This window comes from Balearica regulorum, chromosome Z (assembly GCF_011004875.1).
Source record: "Balearica regulorum gibbericeps isolate bBalReg1 chromosome Z, bBalReg1.pri, whole genome shotgun sequence".
In the NCBI taxonomy this organism is placed as follows: Eukaryota; Metazoa; Chordata; class Aves; order Gruiformes; family Gruidae; genus Balearica; species Balearica regulorum.
In genome coordinates, this window is record NC_046220.1 from 87241214 (window position 1) to 87264334 (window position 23121).

General features: G+C 37.2%; 1 protein-coding gene across 12 annotated transcripts in view; it reads left to right on the forward strand.

Moving 5' to 3' along the window:
• The window catches only part of NEDD4L (NEDD4 like E3 ubiquitin protein ligase), a 180043-nt gene that overhangs the window by 142352 nt on the left and 14570 nt on the right, over window positions 1–23121 (forward strand). For 6 of the 12 annotated variants that reach the window (XM_075740794.1, XM_075740792.1, XM_075740799.1 and 3 more), the window contains 12 exons: window positions 1495–1626; window positions 2113–2232; window positions 4834–5031; window positions 6369–6446; window positions 8092–8146; window positions 8236–8292; window positions 12825–12883; window positions 16182–16247; window positions 16451–16680; window positions 18365–18486; window positions 19347–19417; window positions 20983–21078. In XM_075740794.1, coding sequence (XP_075596909.1) covers window positions 1495–1626; window positions 2113–2232; window positions 4834–5031; window positions 6369–6446; window positions 8092–8146; window positions 8236–8292; window positions 12825–12883; window positions 16182–16247; window positions 16451–16680; window positions 18365–18486; window positions 19347–19417; window positions 20983–21078 — 1284 coding nt within the window. The remainder of the gene's footprint in view (window positions 1–1494; window positions 1627–2112; window positions 2233–4833; window positions 5032–6368; window positions 6447–8091; window positions 8147–8235; window positions 8293–12824; window positions 12884–16181; window positions 16248–16450; window positions 16681–18364; window positions 18487–19346; window positions 19418–20982; window positions 21079–23121) is intronic. The other 6 variants (XM_075740793.1, XM_075740791.1, XM_075740796.1 and 3 more) reach the window with 1 other exon arrangement.

Consider the following 23121-nt stretch of genomic DNA (forward strand, 5'->3'; position numbering starts at 1 on the left):
CAGCACTGTGCTTTACTCTGTCACGTAATAAAGACCTTTAGGTTTCTAGCAAGGCAGGTGTTTTGAAAGAGTGAAGCAATCTCCAGCATTATAGTCTCCTGACAATTAATATGTGAATGTGTATTTTAATGTAATTAATCTGATAACTAAACCAAATGCATATTGACCCAAAGATCAAGACATGGATACTGAAAAGCACCTTGCACGTGCCAAGTCTTTGATGCAGTTATTAATACATGGGCTTCATTAGAGAGCAAAAATACTGTCCTGCAGAGTCCAGCAGCTTGCTTCTATCTACTGTGAATGACAGAAATTCCTGTATCTCTCTAGCTCTTTGTATTTACATCAATAACTTGAGAAAAAAGCCTTTCCTGAGTACTCTGATTTTCTTGTTTGGTTCACTGACAGCCAGGATACCTGTTCTTAATCTGTTATACAAGCAAGTGATCTCTTAAGAGGAGTCCCAAACTAGAAAGTAGTAACTAAGCATAATAAACATGTAGATTCATGTAGAGTGTACAGTCTAAAAACTGTATCTCCCTGGGCATCCTCCCCTTCTTAAATACATGTGCAGATGCAGACAGACTCAGTGTTAAAAATCCTCTCTGGCTATTTTTCTTCAAGAAGCTTTGCTGTTTGTGCTACAATGCATTTATTTTTTTTTCCCCTCTCTATGTCCCAGAAAAAAATGTCCAGTTGGTTTAAGCCTTGAATATTTTCCTCACAGGAGGTACACAAGACAACATCAGCAACATGCAATGACATAATTATTGTATTGAATAGTGACATAACTTGTTTAATGACAATTAAACCACTGTTATTTGGCACAGTTATCATTATCCTTATGGTTTTGTTAGAACAATGTCTTTCTTGTGGAACTTTTAGTAAAAAAAAATCTTTTCATACTGAAGTTGGGGCTCCGGTTTGGGGTGTATCTTGTGTCTTCAGGACACCTAGCCCTGAATGCAACATTTGTAATTATAACAAAATGGTTAAACTTCAGTTTTTAAACCTACAATAGTTTCTTGCAACTCATTCAAGACACCCTGTGGTAAAGAACAGAACAGAACGTGAGATATCTTGACTGCATGGTTACTTCAGTTCTTACTTATACATCCATACTAATAAAAGGGAAAAGCATTCACTTTTTTTAAGGAAAAATCATTAAAACACAAAGTTTCTTTTTGTCATTATGTGTAATCTACAAATTAAAAAGTTTGAGGGCGTATAAGCTTGGCTGTTTTCTGAACAAGATACCTGAATCTGTGCAAAAGTGAACCAAAAGATCTATTGTGAAAGAAAATTATTTGACTCACACGTACGTGAAGAGCTTTTATTAAATGAAATCAGAAACCATATTTTTCCTGTACGTTTGTTGCATTTAAGAATGTTGTAAATTAACAAGTTCCTTTTTTTTTTTTAAATAACAGAATTATGAATTATTTTTTCTTAGCTATTATAAAATAACAACACAGTACTTTCTTGCTTGAACAGCCTTCCGTGGCCTATGTACATACTACACCAGGCTTACCTTCAGGCTGGGAAGAAAGAAAGGATGCAAAGGGCCGCACTTACTATGTCAATCATAACAATCGAACCACAACATGGACACGGCCCATTATGCAGGTATGAAGATCTCTTATAATGCTTAGAGAGCAAACGCTTAGCATGTATTGCGTATAATTTGAAGCAATTCCTCAGAAGTCTGAAATTTTAAAAAAATAATCCTAAGCATTGTCATGACAACTCAGGATAATCATAAAAAATTGCAATGATTGGGGGTTTTTTTGCTACTTTTTAACAATATTAAGGTACAGATTAAGTTGATTACTACAATGGGAGGAATTTACAGAGAGGTACATATGAACTAATAAAAGGAGGCAAATGCATTCTTAGGATTAAATTTGAAAGTTGTGTTGATCTATTGATAGTACCATACATTGTTTGCCATTCTAATGGAATTAAATTAAATACTTGATCTTTAAGAAAGTATGGTTAATATTTCCTCATAATAATAACAATAATAAACAATTACATTGGGTTTTAAGTGTCCTGACTCTGGATGAGTTGTGGTTCTGACAGTTTGCTGACTTGGTTTTCCTTCTGAAATAGCTTGCAGAAGATGGCATGGTCGGGTCAACAGCAAACAGCAGCAACCATTTAAGCGAACCCCAGATAAGACGGCCTCGTAGCCTCAGTTCACCCACAGTAACTTTATCTGCTCCACTAGAGGTGAGAAACGCTGTTACCAAGAAAGGTCACTTATGTCTGACTTCCGATTCCTTGTTGTCCTTACAACGTTTTATTTCCTTTTTAGCAATCATAGAATGGTTTGGGTTGGAAGGGACCTCAGAGATCTCATCTAGTTCCAACCCCCCTGCTTGCGGGCAGGGACACCCTCCACTAGACCACGTTGCCCAAAGCCTCATCCAACCTGGTCTTAAACACTTCCAGGGATGGGGCATCCACAACCTCCCTGGGCAACCTGCCGCTTTTTCCTGTTACTGATTTTGCCCTAAGATATTGCTGTTTTCTCTAGCAGTTCTCCATCTGGATCTTTATATAGTGCAACAGCATTACTTTTATGGTCATTGAATGATGTATTTTATCCCTGATTATTTGGTTTGGTCAGCTAAAACGTAATCTGTGGGTGTGTCTGAAACATACATTGTTGTGACTCCCTTCGAGTGCTATGAGTTATAAAGTCAGACTTTTTTTCAGTTGAAACATTTATTGGATGCTGACAACTTTGAAAATACATGCAATTGAGTTTGGAAAATCTTTCAATTAAGATACTGATTGGGTTTTATAGTCCTCGTCTTTCAAAAGGGTATTTAATTTAAGTATCTTTAGAAGTAATTCAGAGTACTGTTGAATGATGTTCACTGCAACATGTCTGAAGAATAACTTAAGAGGCTTCTTACGCAACCAAAGACAACATGTGTTTTACTTCTGAAAGTGGGATTAAAACTCTTGAATCAGTTAAACGTGGCTGTGGTGAGGAGAGTAAGTTCTTAAAGATTTCTTCTTCAAACTGAAAGTATGGCACCTTCTTTGTCCTCTCTCACTGTCTCTTTCCTACTCGGGTCTCCTTTACCCCTGCAAAAGTTTGCCAACAATCCAGTAAAAATCGTAACATTTAGTTCATTTTATGCATCGTTCTTCTTGGTTCCGTATACTGAAAAGTACTCAAACTATTGAGCAAGTTGTTAAACAGAGGTAGGATTATTGGACAGATTGTAGTGAGGTGATTAGAGTTCATATTTAAAATAAATTATTTCTACTTAGAGGTAATTCAGATAAACTCTTTCACAATGAACTACTTAAAGCTACCGTTGCCATTGTTAATTTTGAAAACCCCATTTGTTGTAATTTAAATAAATAAAATATTCTGAATATCTGAAACTAAAACATTAAGGGCGCTCCTCTTGCTGTTGACAGTTTAAGCAGTTCAGACTAAGCGTCTGAAACTCGAGCTAGCCTTTAAGGGCAATCCGTATTCCATAGCTACAAAATCAGTATTCTCTTCACTTCAGAATATTCAACTAATCAGTTTATTCAATGCTCAGAAACCACAAAGGTGCTGAAGAGCACAAACTTGCTGCCTTATACCCACCTCCGAAATATTTTTTTTTAAAAGTAAGGCATAGACTTACTAATAATAAAATCTTAAAAGGATACAACCACGAGGGGGGGGGGGGGGGGGGGGGGGGAAGAGTTCAACTTTTTAGAAGTTACTTCTTTTGTTTAAATAGTTATTTTATTGTAAAATGTTCAACTTCTGTGTGTACAAGACATACGGAAGCTTTCGTTTAATGCAAGATACTTTAAATGCTGCTTTTGAACACTGTAATCTAACTGCATTTTCCATCCAAATGCAGCTCAAAACAAGGCACAAATAAGACTAGAATAATTTTGTAAATATCCGTGGTGGTACCTCATTTTCTAATTTAATACTCAAAAAATAGTAATTAAAAGTAGGCTAAGTTGCCAAAATAAGCATGCGTAGATTTACTGAATCTTAATATTTAGCAAACAAACTGTTACCACATGTCAGCTAATGAGAGCGTGTTTTTGGAAAGTAACTGAAAAGCCCAAATGCAAACAAGATTGAAACATGGTACATAAGTCTTGTTTTCTGATTGTGATAGCCTGTGTGTTCAAAGGTGAGTAAATCTGGATCACATTTTTCAAGCTGTTTAGGCCTCTAAATGTGCAGTTCCCAGTGAAATTTTTTAAAAAAAAAGCAAACCCACATCATGTAACTTCTGGATTTAACCCATAGGCAGTGATCAGTGAAGCAGTTTTGCTGCTGTGATCATTTATATTTAATTAAAAAAAAAAAAAGTCCAAAATCTGATTGCAAACCTCCGTTTATTTTAGCAGCTTGTTTTAAGTTGATAGTTTACTGTTTTCTCTGAAGTTATAGTTGAGAAATGCTTTGAAAAGTGGATAACAGCACCTCACGTTTAGGATACTCTCTTGTGGTAAAGTGAGATATATTGCACCATGAAGCACAAAGCAATGCATTTATTTTTTTCCTCTGTAAAAAGAAATGCTGACCTGTACAGGGCAGCTGCAGTAAAATATATAATCAAATGTAAAATACTCTGGACATTATCATTGCAGAGGGCTGTGTCCTTCACAGCAAAAAGCTCAGTATGTTGTAAGGAGCAGAATTTAGCTAAGTAAGTTCTAGGAAATCAGTCCCAGCACTTTATTCTAGTATTAATTACATCTGGAATGAAAAACTATTTGCTGTGAAACCAAGTTTTATTAATTTTACAGTATTGAGGGACATTTGACAAATCTTAGTACTTTCATTTTCTTCAGGGTATCAAGGACTCGCCTGTGCGCAGAGCGGTGAAGGACACCCTTTCCAATCCACAGTCTCCACAGCCCTCACCTTACAACTCTCCTAAACCACAACACAAAGTTGCACAAAGCTTCCTTCCCCCTGGCTGGGAGATGCGGATAGCACCCAATGGCAGGCCCTTCTTCATTGACCACAACACTAAAACTACTACGTGGGTAAGAAAAATTCTAGATAATGAATTTTAAATTAGTTGCAGTCTTTTAAATGTTCCTGTCTTTGTTTTCATGCCTATGTACCGCCTGTTTTATTGTGGCGTTTGTCTTATGTTTAAGGAGGGATTTCATAAAACTGATGCAGACATCTCACTGATGTCACTCCATGCAGTCATGTACAGTAGCAGTAGACTTGAATTTCGTGACGTGACTCGAGTGCTGCCATTGCTGCACTCAGAGAAAGGAAACTTATTTGTTCATATCCTCTTAGATTTTGGTGCATTTGTGCGTCCTGTACCGTGCAATAGTGTTTTGCGTTTTGTATTTGACCTTTTTATACTTGACAAATCATTGCATACTAGTACTGTCCTTTAAATTCCCTAAATTTGGGGTTTAGAGGCATACAGCCCAATGGAGATTTGGATCGTTGTTTAGTTTGAGGCTGTCCATAATTGTACTTCACTGTGACTAGCACTGCTTTTTTAGTAATATAATGTATGTTCATCATCTTCAGCTAACAGAATCCATTTTAGTATTTGTTTTATGTTATGAGGGTCCATTTTTCAATAATTCTGTAACTTTGGTGAACAAATTGCAGAAATAAAATTACGCTAGGAAAAACCATCAAAGAGGACCCAACATTTCACATCACCATTGAAATACAAGTTGCACTTTAATTTGTTAGGCATCATTCACATTCCCGGTGACCACTAGTTACATGGTGTATTTTTAATGGTGGTTCTTAATGGTGTTCCCAGGTGCATGTGAGTAAATTTATGTGTGGAAATCTCACGCATTTTTTGTCTAGATTTGTCTTCTGTGACTGATTTTACTTGTCCCTTTTTGCCTCGTTTGGACATCGAAGTAATAATACCTGTGCATTAATAAAAACATAAGGAGCTCATTTTCATCCTTTTCAAGCCTTTTTATGATAGGATGGCTTATTTCCTTATGTTTTTAAGAGCCAAAAACGCGCGTATGTATCTAAATGCCACTTATGGGAGTGCATGCATTCCTAAGAATAGGGCTGTATTTTTTTGAAGCATATCTCTGGAGAGAGACACTTAATGGAGTCAAAGTCTTACATTGCCCTAACTCACTCTTAATGTTTAAAAAATAATTTCAGTATATGAATCCTAATGAAGTATGCGACACATCCAAATACTAACTGTTCTATCACCTTTATATGTTTTGGTTTATCTGTTTTATTTAAAAAAAAAATAAAATAATAAAAGAGTAACTAATGTAGGAAGATTTCTTTTCCAGATAATTCTGTGTTTGACTTAGTATGTGGATCTAACTTGATCTGTTGAATTTACAGTTCTCTATTTCTGTTACAGGAGGATCCACGACTGAAATTTCCAGTGCATTTGAGATCAAAAGCATCTTTGAACCCTAATGATTTGGGCCCTCTTCCTGTAAGTGATAATGTGTATGCATTTCAATATATACCTGTTATCTTACATGATCTGATCTATTATTGCAGTCATATATTGTATGTGGACACATACGTTGCTGTCATCACTTTTCTGGAGATATTACAGTCATGTTTATATATAGCACCAAAAAGCTTTATTGTGATCTGTGAATCAGTCAGGCTCTTTGAAGCCAGCTCATAGTAGTTCTGAAATGACTGCGTGTTTCTTTGCTTATCTGAAGCTTTGAACTTTGAAGAAACGTACCTTGTTTTTTTCTCTGGCTGTGTGCTTTTAGATAATGACCTGTTGCTGGAGCAGATGATTCAAAATGAGCTCTATTAATGTACCAGCCTATACTGACATTCAGAAATCTAAATACATTTTGAGTTTTTCAATGAAACTTCCATATTCTGCAGGAAAAAAAGATCATTTTAACATCAGAAGTTTTGTCACACTTGTAACCAAAGTATAATAGTGATTTACAGTCATGTCAAATATTTGCTTTGTTTTTAAAAAACCTGCATCCTTAATGGCAGAGACTAGTCTATGAAAGCAAACACTTTTTCTAAGGTCTCGTTTTTATGATGTAGTGTTAATTCAGCTCATTGTGCCATACATACTAAGCATACTTTTGTGAAAATGCCATTGAAATAGTACTTGCAACGCTGGAAACCATAGTGACAACACGCCACTAATTGTCATCAGCATTCTCATTGCTCCAGCGTGTTATGGACAAGCTGTCTGCAAACAGCTGTGCCACCAGAAGAGGTTTCTGTCCCACCCTACAGGACATGGCAGGTTAAATTATTTTAGTTTTAAACAGTTTGAATAACCAGTCTTTAATCCTACTCATTTTCACTGAGTTGGGTTACAGTTTACTTAGATGAATTGCTCTGCCAGCAGAACAAAGTGAGTGCTGCTTTTGGGTAAGAGTGGTGACAAATGCTACCTTTGGTGAGGGGCGGTAACCTCTTTTACCACCTTTTTTTAGAGGAGGATCCCAAACTAGTCTGGGATTCTCAAAAAAGATTGAAATGAAATAATTTCTCATCTCTGTTTAAAAGCAGTCTGAAGCTCAGGTAGGGCATACAGGTGGAATGGGTGCTAGACTGGGCAGCATTGCGTATACTGACAGTGTGCCATGCATCCTCCTTTCTGTACTATAGTCATTTGGAAGATAAGAAAAGGGAATGGGTAAAAAGGGAGGAATTAAGGACTTGGTTAGACATTCTTGTCCTACTGTAATGGGATCCTGGCTTATATTTTTATTGTAAATAACCCACATGTGTTTCAGAAGTAGAAGCAGAAACTCTCAAACCTAACCAATGATGGACAATCTGTTCTTTGTGATCATTTCCTCGTAGTAGGAAATGGATTTAAACTCTGACACAGGAATTTTCCACTTCCAAGCTTTAAAAACATATTTACTGTATTGGATACGCTTACCTGTGTAAATAGCCAGTTCTTTGAATCTTCCCAGGTTTTTGGCCTTGACATAATGCATCTGTGATCATTTTGTGTTTTCTACCTCCCAAGCATCTATCAGACAATTTAAATAGATGTGCATAACGTATTGCTTCATCCTTTGTGAGATTGGTAGTGTTTCACTTGTTTTCTCCTTTTTTTTTTTATTTCCCAATTCCAGCCTGGTTGGGAGGAAAGAATACATTTGGATGGAAGAACATTTTATATAGACCATAGTAAGTAAGCACTCAGGTACTACAGCAAATAGACAAAGGGAGGTAATAAGTATTGAAGTGAAAGCTTTATAATTTTACTCTTCATTTAGGAAGCCAGGTGTTGATATGTGGAGACATTGATACCAGAGACTTAGTGCCCTCATACGGTACTGTATATTCACTGAAAGCTTGCTTTTAATTGGCTCATCAAGCTTTGTCCCTCTCTGACTTGTGAAGCATTAACATTTCTTCTTTGTGGTTTCTTTTGTTCTTGTTGATATTTTGGATTCGTTGTTGTTGTTGTTGATGATCCCATGGCTTATTTGCACTTAATAAATTAAAATATACACTAGGAATGGAAAATAAGATGAGAAAAGACCATACAGCCACAACTCCACATATAGGCAGTGGAGAAATTATCACTGATAACGGTACTCTTTCCTCTCCTTTAAGAAGATCTTGTGGCAGTGCTGATTCTGATCTTATTTCCTATTTATAGCATGTTAAACTGCACCCAGCCCATTAATATTATTCAGTTCTGTTAGTGAAGTTCTAGTGTAAGTGATGTTTCATTGTAGACTTGTCTTACTACAGCATCTCAGAACTACTGTGTGAGTTTTTGTTGTTGTTTGAAAAGAAAGCAGCCCAGAAAGGGGGGGTTTCCTCCTCCTCCTCTTCCTTTTTTTAAGACTTCAGCTGGACTTTTTAGTGAGAGATTATTTCTACTGATGCCATAATCTTCACAGAAATAGGTAACTCACAAAACCATTAGAAGAGGGTACATATGCCATGCAAAACTTAAGAATTAAAATGTGAAACTATTACACTTATTTGATAGTATTACCTTTTTTCCTTCAGTATCAGTAACGCTCACTCTGATGCTTATCTGTAGTTGTATATATGACATTATTAAATCATTAGTAAAAGACTCTTTCTAAAGTAATACGAATTTTGAAATTGTATAAATAGTTTCAAATAAAAATTAGAAATAATACAGTTGTCAAGCACAAGATTAACCTCTTTCAAACATCAGTAGAGAATTATTATTCTTTGTACCTTCTGTAATTGTTTTTCCCAACAGATATCTGGAAACTTAAATATGGCAAATTATTTTAAACTGCTGCCACTGAAGAGCCACAGAATAAAACTGTCTCACTTGAAATATCTCTATAATTGTTGAGCCTCCCAACATCCTTTAAAAAGTTTTAATTTTTCAGTCTCCTAAGACTACTGAAGCTTGTGTTAGTCTTGGAAATGGAATGGTAAAGTTGTAAATTAATTAAAATTCCCCAAAGAATTTACAATTGTTATGAAACTAAGTGTATTTGCATCTGAAATCTCTCTCTAGTCCCTCTTTTGATCTGAGGGAGTTTTAGCTTTTTATATAGCAGTTTTTACAAGAGTTTAGAGGGGTTTTTTTATAATGCTACTTGTTTCCAGCAAATATCCTCTCAGTCTCAGCCTGGTGCCACACCACTACAATTACAAGCAGACTCTAGGAGCAGAGGTGGTGCTAGCCGGTACTACAGCGGACACGCTGCAGCTCCATTGCGAGCATGTTGTGCTCAGTATTTAGGGAACGACTACAAACAGCTTTCAGTGCTCAGGGACGTGGCTTGAGCATTTGCTTTCGCAGGATGATAAGGAAGTGCGATGACATTTGACCACAACGATAGGTTTGTGACTGAGCCTGCTGACTCCTGCTTGTTTCGTGGCTAACTTGAGAGCATACGCTGAAATCAGTCATGGGTGCGATCAGCCGTGCTCACCCTAAATATGCAAGTCTCAGTGTCCATCACCATGTAAACTGGCCATCATTTCAGTGCTTCTCTGCTACAGTGATTAGTTAGGATGCAAAAAATGTAGTTGATTTAATTGTTAGAATACAGTATAAAAGTTGAAATTGTTAACAGATTCAGCTACTATTAATGTCCTGGTTCCCCAGGTACATTTTGTAATTCTTTTGCATAATCATCCAATACTGTTGTCCTATTTTTGAAATGTTTTTCTCATCCCTGAGAGAAAGTGTAAAAAAGTAATGCAACCAGCACAGAAACTTCCTCTTGTGGAGCAACACAAACTGCTGTTAAGCAGGCCATACAAACTAGTAAAGCAAAGTACTGTTAAAATAATTCAGGTATTACTTGTAACATAGTAGCCTGAATAAAGAATATTCTTAGATTTTAACTGTAATCAGTTCTAATTTCTGCAGCGGTCAATCTTTTAACAAAAAATACAGTCTCCAGTTCTCCATGATTGGTCCTTAGCTAGCTAAGTCATTATTATTTGCCCTCCATGAATAAAATAGCATTCTGTATTCATTGTAGCATGCATATACTTGTACATTTCCTAGGAGCCTTATAGAAAACTACGATTTACCTGTTGGAAGGTACCATGAAGGAAAACATAAAGGTTTTCCAGTCATACGCAGAACAGTTATCAAAGTCTGTCTTGCATCCACCATTTTTCAATATATTCATTAGGGATTTGAACAACAAATTAAGCAGAACATACTCATTAGTTGAGCAGAAAACCACAGTGTAGGAGAGGTGAGAGGTGCTCACTGGAACAGGATGGGGAATCAGAATGAATCTGGCAAATTGCCACTGTAGTGTAAGGTAAGATGCTGTTTAATAAGAATTGCAAAGTATTACTAAAAATGGGAATAATTAGCAGAATTTTGCTTGAAAAGGGCCTGAAAAATATCATCAACTGGACATGAGTTAACTCATCCTGTGATGTATCAACAGGAGTCTCTTATTTAAGACCTGAAGTAATCCTTCTGCTCTCGTCAGCACTGGTAATGTTGGCTATGATACTACTGTATCTAGCATGGCATCCCAAACCTCAGGAAAACAGTGCACCACTGGGCAAGGGACCAGAGGAAGCAGGGGAGATGAGGGAATCCTCAAAGGCCCTAGAGCCCGATTTACGAGGAAGGACAGAGTATTGTGTTTGTGTGAAGACTCAGGAGAGGTGGTAGCTTTTCAAAAATGTGCTGTTATCCACATCCACTTTGGATAAGACAGAGACCCTTGAGCTATGATTCGGGTAGAGTGGTTCACGTTAGACCCTTCTAATTGTTGGGCATTTAAGCCCTGGAATAGCATTTATAGTATGAAGTCCCTGTCACTGTAATACTCTGAAAAAAATTTAGGCAACAATTTGTCAGTAGCATTGTATTCTCTTAAGTACGTAGGGCAATACAAAAGAATTGACAAACTTGGAGTCATTTCCAGTTCTATTATCTTTGATTTCATAGAAAATTACCACCATGATTTGTGGCTCTCAAGGTCAAGTAGGTATAAGAAATGAATTGATATAAACCCAGTAAACCTTATAGAAGGAAATGTGACTGACCAGGTTGAAGCACCATGGAAAGGGCCGGATCGGGCGTCACGCCCTTGTGGCAGCTCTGCTCTGTGGGTCTCCTGTGGTTTCTGGAGCTTGTCAGTCTTAACAGCCTTCCTCCATAATTTCGATAAGCACTAAAGAGACTTAATGTGTAAAGGGAAATAAAATAATGGTTTAATATTAAATTAATTGATCAAATTTCTTGAAATGTGCTTGGGATCTTTTTTCATTTTCTTCAGTTAACATTTAATGAATGTCACCTTTCAAATCCCGGTCTGTTTTAAAACTAGCTTGGGATGCTCAAAACTTAGGGGTCTTTTCCAGCTGTAGAAACATGGAAAATACTTGTGGTTTAATTTAAGTGGGTTTGGTTCTTTGCTTTTACCTAGAGTAGCCGTAAAAAGAATTTTCTTGAAACTTAGTGTGTTTATTCCCAAACCTAGCTATTACAAAACTTAAAATCTGGACTACCTTCTTAATATACAGTTCATAAAGCAGCGCATGTAACAAACCGATGTTTATTGTTACCCTTTCAGTGCAGGAAATGGACAACTTAAACCTTGCCAATGCAGGTGGCATCTAGTTTGGTTTTTGGAGCATTGTCTTATTGTTGCAACATCATCATTTTGTTGTGATTCTGTTGTGTTCAGAATCTTGTGAGGAGCAGTTGTCTGGAGGCAGGGAGTTTCTTCGTGGTCCTGTATAACCTTACCATATCACCCTCCTGGTGCTCTTAAAACTGTAGATGAAAGGAACTGGATTCTGTTGCGTTACTGGCAAAATCTCCTTTGGTCAAAACTGAATGATCTCTTATACCGTAACTGTATAATTTTGCCTCCCTTAATGGTCCTATAACCTTTTCATTAAATCAGTGTCTAGGACTTTTTTTTAAAGAGATGTTATTCCCTCCAAATTTAAATATAGTCTGTCTTTTAAAAGCATTACATTTTGGCTATCTTTATGCAAAATTTCAAACAAGTAAACTTGTCTGTCATTTGACAAAGTTTTGGGGTTCCTTTACCTTTCAGGCGTGAAGTCTGTGTATTTCTAATGTGAGTTGAATCCAAGACCATGTTCAAATAGAACATGTTTACTGCTACAGACGTTGAAATAAAAGCAGTGTAAATACACTGGATTCTGTTGTAATTTTGCATTTTTGAATGAGTGTTTTCAACTAAACAGTGTGATGGGGTTTTGATTTAGATGGGTGAATGCAGCCTTTTCTAACCCTGAAATACTAAGTTGTGGAAATGATAGGGAATACAGGTGTAGGGAGAAAAAACCAACATAAATTCACAGTGTAGTAACAGAGAAGTGATGATATAATTTGTTTTGTTATTTACAGATAATAAAATTACCCAGTGGGAAGACCCCAGACTGCAGAACCCGGCGATTACTGGTCCAGTAAGTACTGCTATGTTTACTTCCATGAAATGCTGTGACGTGCGTACATTTGGTATAGGCAGGGGGCATTACCGAGCAGCAAGTCATGCCTGTGCTCCAGATAAGGTCAGAGTCTACCTCATGAACAGACCCAGAAGCAGGACCTTTGCCTTGCTTTTTCCTGACAGACATGGGAGGCTCAGGTGCCGGCTTCTGTGAGTCTGCAAGGGCAGGGGGAGCTGCCATTGTGCCCCAAAACTGATGCTTCGTCCCCGGCATTCAAATGGTGGTACCACTCTGTGGACCCTATTTTGTTTTGTTCCGCACCGGCTGGAGTGCACTGGGGGCTCTTCCAGCCTGCTGCCAGTGCTCCAGGGCAGTAGTGGGCTGATGGGGAGTCTCTGGCACATGTGGAACTACAGTGCTGTGCACACACTTCCCAGGTCAGGCAGGTGGTTTGAATTTGATGGGCTTCGGAGGCTTTCCTAGCAGTAGCCACCTAGCTAGCAAATTTTTCCAGTGGTATGGTATGATTCCTGCCTTGTAGCCATGAGCGTGTGAAGTTGGTTTCTGCCTCGGAGTGTCTAGGAAACGTTTTTCATCAGTCGATACGACAGTACATCACAGAATTTACCCATTACCGGGGTCAGTACTGACAATGGAATTTTACTGAGCTGAGACACTGTGCTGTTCGTTTTTGGATTTCTCAATAAGAAAAAGCTATTTCCACTCGATGTGGGAGAGTTGTGACTATATGGATTCAGAGTGTAAAAAAGACAAAAACTGGGTCTATCAGTTTTAAGGGACATAAAACTTCCTGCAGGTAAACTAAGAGATTTCAAGAATATCAGCCTTGGAAAGAATAAATACATGCTTTTACTTTAATATCAAATTTTCAAAACATCAAATATATAGAGTGATTCTTTGATCTTTTAATGCTAGTTTATGCCGTTTTATGGTATTCTGAATGATCATACTTGCAACCCTAAGATGTTTCCAGGTGCCAAGAATGCCTTTTTATTTTGGGCAAATCCTCAGGATTTTTAAGGGTCTCAGAACACAGCAGATATCTACTGCATGGTGTAATTCCAACTGCTCTTGTTTATTAATAAGATTATAATAATCACTTGTTGGAAGATAATTGCTTTTGGAGTGATTTACCCATTTATCATGCACTTAGTGCTTGAGATACTATTATACAGTATGCTGTACAAATTCTTAACGTTTATTTTCCCAGAAATGTTAAGCATAAATGAGAAAGACTATCTGGGAAATTTTGTTTAATGATGATAAGGGTCAATCATGATCCCATTAAGTAAATAACAGTTATTTGTTGTTTTTTTAAAGAGAAAGCAAGATCAAATCAATTTTACAGCCATATAAGCATTAAGGATTCATCTTAACATTTTTAATAGTATTCTTGGTGCCATGACAGAAACAAAGAACTCCTTAAATTGCATTTCACATTGCATTTAAACAATGGAAACATGTTGAAAGATTATTTTATAGCTGTAGTAAAGTCATATTATCATCAGAGTAAAATGATTTAGTTCAATTTTTTGTTCATTTTTCATGTCTCATTGTCCACAAGAGAAAACTCATACAGAAATATTTCTACCTCCCACTCTCGCCTACATCCAGTCATGAATCTACTTCCAAGACCAGCCCATACCTTCCCTCCCCAAAATTCCAGTCCTTGACCAGAAACTGAACTTGAACCAGAGCTTTGCAATTTGTGATTCAGCCTTCAGGGAACAGAGAATGTAACTTTTGCAGTCCTGTGGAATTCAAAATCAGTCCTTTGCTCCCAAAAAATCACACTTCATTTATTTAGCTAGTTTTACTAGGTCTACTCTTTCATCTTGAAGGAATAGTAGAGCAAAGGAAAGTAAGGATTTAGTTGGAAAATGTTATGATCGAGGCCAGGAAGCCTTTTTTTTTTTTTCTTATTTTTTTCAAGGCTCTTTCCAAACCCTGATTCAATTGATGTTGTATATGGTGTGAAAAACTAGAGAATTAAGGATTCGTAATTCTCAAGAAATTAATTGTCAAAAAACCCACAGAGAATTAAGGAATCTTACTTTAATACCTAGCAGTTATTTGGTAGAGCCAGACCTGTACCTGTCACAGTATCACTTCTCCGGCCTATTCCCGTTCATACATTTAATTCACAACTTGGTTTTACGGCCATTTCAGCTGAAGGCTGAATGCTGTGGGTTGCAGTCATAGGACTGGCGGTCAGGACTATGGATGGCTCTTGCCTGGCTGACGCACTTCAGCGTCTGGCTGCGTGGTGCCCAAAAAGGCTTGGCCTTTCTGGACGTTTGTGCATGTTTCAGAGACGTGTGGCATTTGTTAGGGAGTGTTTATGTATGCCAGAAACCAATTAATGTTATTCTTCCAACCTTCATTGTGCCTTTTTTTTTTTTTAAACTTCTAAAATTGTTCTGTTATGCTGCTGTTACTTGAAAATATGATCTAACTCACAGGCAGCTGCATTGAGTGAGTTTCAGATAAATATTATGCAGTGACTTGTACTTGGTTCAAAAGAATGTTAATTTGTTCATGAAATGCTTTCAGATTCTGGATTAAAGACATTATGAAAGTGTATATTTTCATTATAAGTAGTTTACAAAATAGTTTTGATATAGTTTGATAACTATTGAGAATTAGAATGATTCACATTGGGCTGAAAAGATAATTTCTAGCCGTGGACATTCCCCTCCCTAGGTAACTCTGCTGTGTAGATAAGCATTGTCCCCTGCGCTTCTTGGAGGGCAAACAGTTTGTTGTTAATGTCACAGCTTTACTGGAGCCCCTTAACTTGTTCTTAGGTTCATGTTCAAAATTCTTTGAATTCTGTGTCTTCTGAGTAGCACCTAACAATGCTTAACGCTTTCGGCTGTGCAAATCCATATTCTGTGGTAACACTGGGCATTTTGAAATGCAGTACCTTAGGGCGTGCTCGCTATTTCCTAGTGAGACACTTGGAGGGCAGCAATACATTTCAAATGTTTTTCTCTGTGTTAAAAATTGGTTTTGCTCTTTTCTGTCCCCAAAGAAGAAAAAAATGAGGATAAGCAGTTGATAAACAGAACAACTGGGTCAAAAGTTTTCATACCTTTTCACTCAAATTCACACTGAGAAATGGGAAAATTTTGGCTGCTGTACTTCATGCGTGGTGCGTTTTATTAGATGAACCTATGGCATACATATGTAGATAGCATGTCTTTAAATTTCTTTGTTGTTTAAATAATGTTGGAATATCAAAGTGCTGAATAGCTGGAATAATCTCTATTTATGATTCTCTCTCTGATAGGCAGTTCCGTATTCCAGGGAGTTCAAACAGAAATATGACTATTTCCGGAAGAAGTTAAAGAAACCAGTGAGTAGAAACGTGCCGCTTTGTGTTGGAATCAGTCACTATATGCTATCAGCCTGTGGACTTAGCACTAGAAAACAAAAATGAGGGAAAACTCTATACATCGGATGTCTGATCTGTCATTTAGTTGTTACCACTGGTCAGTAATTTGCTTGAAAACTTATTTACTGAGACTAACAAGTATAATATAATCTCCTTTCGCATAGGCTGATATACCGAACAGATTTGAGATGAAGCTACACAGAAATAATATTTTTGAGGAGTCCTACAGAAGAATTATGTCTGTGAAGAGACCCGACGTACTAAAAGCCAGGCTCTGGATCGAATTTGAGTCAGAAAAAGGACTTGACTATGGAGGTGTGGCCAGAGAATGGTTTTTTCTCTTGTCCAAGGAGATGTTTAACCCTTATTATGGTCTCTTTGAATATTCAGCAACGTAAGTGTCCATTAAAATATTTCCATTCATAAGGGATATACATTAGATTTTGCGTAAGAGGCAGAGTTACACTGGAAAGTAGTTAGATTATCCTTCATGGTGCATCCGTATGCACTCTTCAGGCAAATCTCTGTTCTGTGCTATCATATCTTACTTGCTTTTCAGAGAACCTTTCAAATTGTTGTTGAAATCTCATCAAACATTTTCATTATTAAGATAATATTCAGTGTTGCCTTGTTTGGAGCAAAAGTGCGATTTTTGAGGCTAGCAATAGTGAAAGGAGAGATGTCAGACAAAAGACTTTTCCTGCCCTCCCATTACATTGTAAAACATCTGCCATCCGGAATTATAGTACTCCTTTATAATTAGCTCATAAACCAGCTTCTCATTTACATTTCAGTAGTTGCACAGTAGTGGCCTTACATAAATTTAAATTTGGTTTTGTCCAACTTTGAAATCTTTGAGCAATCCATTAGTGTAAATGAGAGAACAAGTCTCTTGCTTAAAGTGCATTTGTTTTAATAAGCTGTACGTAATTCCTCATTGTGTACTTAGCTCCAGTGAGGATGGATTTCTTAATTGCAAGCAGTAGCTCTAATGGCCTCATGTCAATATCAAGCTCACTCCTTTCTCTAATAAGTGTGGAATAGATCGTAAAGGTGATGAGCAAAGACTGCATAGAGGAGAGTTTTCTCGCATTTGTGTCTCACACGTTCTGCTGTTGAAGGGAAACACAACTGAAACAACATTGCGCAGCACAGGACACCCGTGTGTTATTAGAGTTCACTGGATAAACTTTTGTTTTGAAATATTTCCACTTATGGGATATAAGTCACTGTAGATATTTTAAACATAATTTTATTTCATTTTAGGTTCAGAAATCTAACTAGTTAATTTAAGAAATAAGAAAAAAAATTACTTAAAACCCCCATATATTTCTTCACAGATTAAGAATATACTGCAAATTAAAAGTACTGCTTTTACACTAATGTCTTATTGTGACGCACGCTTTCACACCAGTCTTAATGCTTTGTTACCCACTTAAAAAAGGTGTTAGTCCTTTGACGGCTTTTTCCCAATATTCTGGGGGTTAAGTGTATTTCAGAGATGTTCTCCAGTATGTGCAGTTTAAGATGTTGGTAAGAAGATGTTCTTTATCCTAGGACAGTTGGGCCATGGGCCTATACTTAATTCCTCTTCAGTACCGTCAGGTATTTCAAGAACTAAAAGCACCTACTGCAAAAGAGAATCCTAATATTTTAAGCCATGAAATTTGGCTAGAAAGAGTGAATAATTAAGCCCGGCAGAAGAGATAGCTTAGCTGAAATTTTCACGCCACTCAAGCTGATGGCAAAATGTTGCTGTTTTCAATGATGCCAGGCTTTTATCCTTTGAAGAAGTTGGCACTTGCCACAGGTGGAATCCTGTTACCCCACAAGCAGGAGCTTTGGTTACCTGTGGCAAATAATCATTACGGTCGTAGCAAGACAGTTTTGATTAGGTCAGCCTACCCGCAAACCGGCAGATACTTCTCTTGAGGAACACGTGGATAAATTGCATTATTACACTCTCACAAAAATGAACAGGAAATGGCCCTAAGCTCAAGTTATTTATTAACATATCTGAATATCTGGTTATTTAAAGGCTTGGTTATTTAGATATTTTTTTTCTTTCCCCAAAAAAGGGACAACTATACACTTCAGATTAATCCTAATTCAGGTCTTTGTAACGAAGATCATCTGTCGTATTTCACATTTATTGGTCGGGTTGCTGGTCTGGCAGTATATCACGGGAAGCTACTGGATGGTGAGTTATTACACTGTATGGCTATGCTACTGTTAACGGATTTTTATTAAAGGGAATAACTTCGAGCATTCGTATGCTTTAGAATGTAGTATTTCTGGAGACAAAGTCTGAGAGAAAGTAATGGAACTGGAACAGTTGGAAATTGCATTCCTGATGTGAATGGTGATTCAAAAATTATAATGTCTTACTCAACAAACACATATAAAGTTTATTATATAAAGTTTTGCTCCTTTCTCCACTTGTGTTAAAACTACTGAATCAGCATTGCTAAATAATCGCTATCCATAAAGGAAAGTCACTACATTTCTATCAGCCATTTCCACGCAAACCTGCAGCCAAAGCAGTTGTGTGGGTGTCAGTCGCAGCATATTTTGATCTGTAAAATTATAACTGAACGATTTAACGAGAAAAGATGATTTCAGCCGAACTTTGAAACCCCACAATAAGCAAACATAAACCAACTGTATTTTATTTAGCAATAGTGCAGCACATTAGAAGAGGAAGCTCACTGTCCTGTTTTTCTACTATCTCCTTTAAGAGACGAATGGCAATTTGAGGTGGATTAGAGTACCTTGAGCTCCATTCTCCATCTTTTGTGTCTCTCTACCATTAATGTTATGGTGTTTAATGGCATGTGGTAATTAATGGCATAATTCTTGTAATTGAAAAGTTGGACTTTCTGTGCCTAAATACAAAATGAGCCTGCTGTTTTAACTTGAGCAGTTACAACCCGTTACTTTCAGAAAATGTCTTTCTTGCCAGCATTATAGGAAATCTCAGGTGTGTTGTCCTTGAGCAGTCATATCTTTATGTAAGGTGAAAACGCACAACAGCGGAGGTAACTCTTCTCTCTCTTTCAGGCTTCTTCATCAGACCTTTTTACAAGATGATGCTGGGGAAACCAATAACTCTGAAAGACATGGAGTCAGTGGTAAGATAACATTTAAACCGTATCAGCATTAGCAATTACGTGTTTTTTTCCTCTGGGGAAACTTATAAGAGGTAACAATTCCAGTAAACTGCGTGGTGGAAAACACTAGGTCATAGTTGCAACAGCTTTAGAAAGATACGTACTTAGCTTAGAACTTAGCTTACACGAAGCCTGTCTGGCACAGAAGGCATATACTGCACCACAGTAAGGTCTAGTCAGGATTCCTGAGTGTGATTGTCTGGAAAAAGGTAGGTTTGCAGATGTTTTCTTCTGGGATTTAGTGGTTTGGGGATTTCCTTGAGCCACACTATTGAATCTAATATACAATGTTATTGCTGTCATTCTTGGATTTGGTTACGTGGTATATTTTGATCCTCTTTATATGTATAGGATCAAATTTACTTGTTTGCCGAGAGCCTGCTGTGGCAGTGAAAGTAGCTAATATTTTTATGAAAAAATACTTCTTTTTGTCTTAAAGTTTCTATTAGAAAATTCTTCCGTACTGCAAGCCATTCTAAAAGGCCGGTAACGCATGCTTAAATTTATGTATTTTGATTTTAAATGACGTCATTGCTATTTCAGCATTGATGCTGCAGTCCATCTTAATGTAGATTTCAGAAAACATTGAAGATGGAATTTCAGTTCTCTACTTCCACTGAAGTTCATGGGCAGTTTATTTGTCAGCTCAAGCTGAAGTATGTTAAACTGTGTTTGGACATAAAGGTGTAGAGTGTGTTGCATGCCCTTAGCAGAAGGTTCAGCCTATTTAGTCACGGTTGGACTCGATGATTCTAAAGGTCTTTTCCAACCTAAATGAGTGTATGATTCCATGAATTTTACAGATTTTCAGTTACTGACATAACGCTGGTTCAACTGCTTAATCTCCCCTCCAGCTCCCACTATCTCATAGTCATCAAATTCTCACGGGTCGTTCTTCTCTTGAAGCATACATGAGTAAATAATGTTTTAACTTTATTTTGAATTTTTTGGGGGTTTTTTTGGCTCTCTTCCTTGGAAATATTTAGTGATGACTACACTTTTTCCCCCCCTTTTTTTCTTGGGTCAGTCTTTAATTACTAATGTAATACATGATGAAGATACAACCTTTTAGGAAATTAGAGGGATCTTTTATACAGCAAACTCTAAGGCTTTTAATAATAACAGTACAATCAGATATTGTATATTATCAATGTAATGAAGTGGCATATAAATTGTGTTGAAAAGAATGTACAGTTTTGTCAAGAAGACATTTTCTAACCTATTATTTCACACCCCTATATACATATTTACCTAATGGGTATGTGGAGTCAGTTTATTGTGTTGTATAATAATGCAATTACAAGTCAGTTAAGAAAAGTTACATGAATCTAAAAATACAGTATCTAAGAAAAATATATATGAATAAAGTAATGCATCTTACTCTGCTTTACAGCAGCTGTGCAAATAAATTTCTCATCTTTCCAGTCCCTTTGGAGTTCTAGTTTTAGATGGTTTTATTTGTTCAATTTAAAGTTAAGCTATACATTTAATGTTCACATTTTCAAACTTTGTTTAATCTGCTGTAGGACAGTGAATACTACAACTCTTTGAAGTGGATCCTGGAAAATGACCCTACAGAGTTGGATCTCATGTTCTGCATAGATGAGGAGAACTTCGGACAGGTATGTAAAAGTTACCCCAAAAGTCCCTATTTCCATCTTAGTCATCGCCAAAAAGTCATTAAATACTGAGCAGACTCTCATGGTTGTGAACTTGACCAGGACTGCTGAATGTTACTGGTCAGTATAGGCAAACTACGAGTATTAACCTCTCTCTCTCCCTGAACTGTCGTAAGACGGGGCATGCCAAAGGAGGAAACGATGCGAGCAATATGACATCTTTGTGAAAAGCAGTACTTGAACCTGAGTAAAATACTCGCAATGAGGAGTAACAAAGGTGTCGCACGGTCCGTTTTAGACTGTAGTCTCAGCCTGGGGCTGTTTGGGGTTTTATAGGTTGAAGATGTTCTCAAAGGACAAAGTAAGTGCTGGAATTATAATGAGTTAAGTGCTTTGTAGTGTCTTCGCTGTAGTGCAGGCAGATGATAGAGCAAAAGCCAGCATGTCTATTTCAAAAAGGGTCACATCTGTGGATAACTTTCTTTGTTACACATGAAAAATGTTAGGTGCGTGTTGAGAATTGTCGCAATTGAGAAGTGACTAGGTGGGAATATAATTCATCAGCCAAAGTCGTAACTCATTTTATGAGCAGAAGCTGTAACAACAGCTTACGGTTCAGTTTGTCTTGGATTTACAGTCGATCTTTACAGAGGATCCTATTAAAACAAACTGCAGAGATCTGTATCAGGTTTTGGATGGGAATAACTTGGGTGCAGATAAACGTCTTGTGTGTAAGTACATGTGTTAAATTTAACCTGAGGACTTAAAGGCAAATAAATCATGAGTTTATTTACATGAGCTTGGAACTTACTTGCCTACCATGACTGGGGTTTTTTATTTATTTACAGGCTATGGACCTGAACCATTTTGTAGTGCATGCACACACAAAATGACTAAAACATACACTGATTTTGTACAATTTGGGGATTTAATAATACCTGCCTGTGTCTCTTCAATTAATTTGCTTATAGGCTTTTATGCCCTTTTTTAGTTTCTGCACTTCGTTTAACTCTTAGACCTAGATATGTTGGCTCCAGGTACCACTGGTGTTGTGGACCACAGTGACTTTTTTAAAAGCCGACTTCAAAATTTCAAAACGTGCACACAATGTACTGTCAAGAACATTCTGATCCACGTCACAATGCTTATTACTTTTTCCTGAAGCAACATAAGTTTATCTGTTACGTGGGAAATCAGGGAGAACTTTAAAGGCATAGGATGAAAAGTTTCTGCAATACACACTGGGTTGTTTGTTGGTAATTTTCATTGTGTTCTGTTCTGTAATGATTTAGCTTCAAATTATTCCTAGCCTTTCACTGCCAGCTTTCACTGCTGCTGGCAGAAGTTTGTTCTTTGACTCAAAGCATAAATCAACTTACGTGGAGATACTTTCTGCTCTTCTCCTAACTCTTTAATACCTCAAATAGCTAATTCTGACATTGCCAGCAAGATGGATTTTTGTCTGATTTACAAGAGATGCATCCGATTCCCAAAGAGATTAATCTTTAGATGCCATTCTTCAGCAGGTCAGCACTGTATAGGCAAGAAGCAGATCACTGCTAAGGAGTGACAGCTAATTAAAAAAGATGGCAGCCTTTCTGGGGGTGCTTATGCTGTCAGGGAAACTTTACAAATTGGTGTTAAAAACAGCTGCAGCTTCAGGCTCACTGGTTCGTTTCTTACTCTACCCCTTTATTAAATCTCTCCCTGTGTTGTTTCTGTGTATCATGGGTGTGAAGTAATTAATGGCATTTATGATTTCTTTTGTCTCAAACGTAATATTTTACCATGTGTTTACAGTATGTTTTGGGGAAGTTCTCGTGATATAATTTTAAGTACATGAGGCAGGCGTTGTCCTGTTTAGAGAAACATTGAGGGGGGTGTGGAATAAAGGCAGGAGGAATTCAGCTAGAGAGTGAAAGACCTTACCAGTCCAAATGCGTATAGGATGCTTTCCAGCAATTCAGAAGTCAGAGCAAATATTGACTACGTTGGCTTTTTCTGCATGCACCATGGGCCACTGCCAGCACTCTGGGGACTACCAGA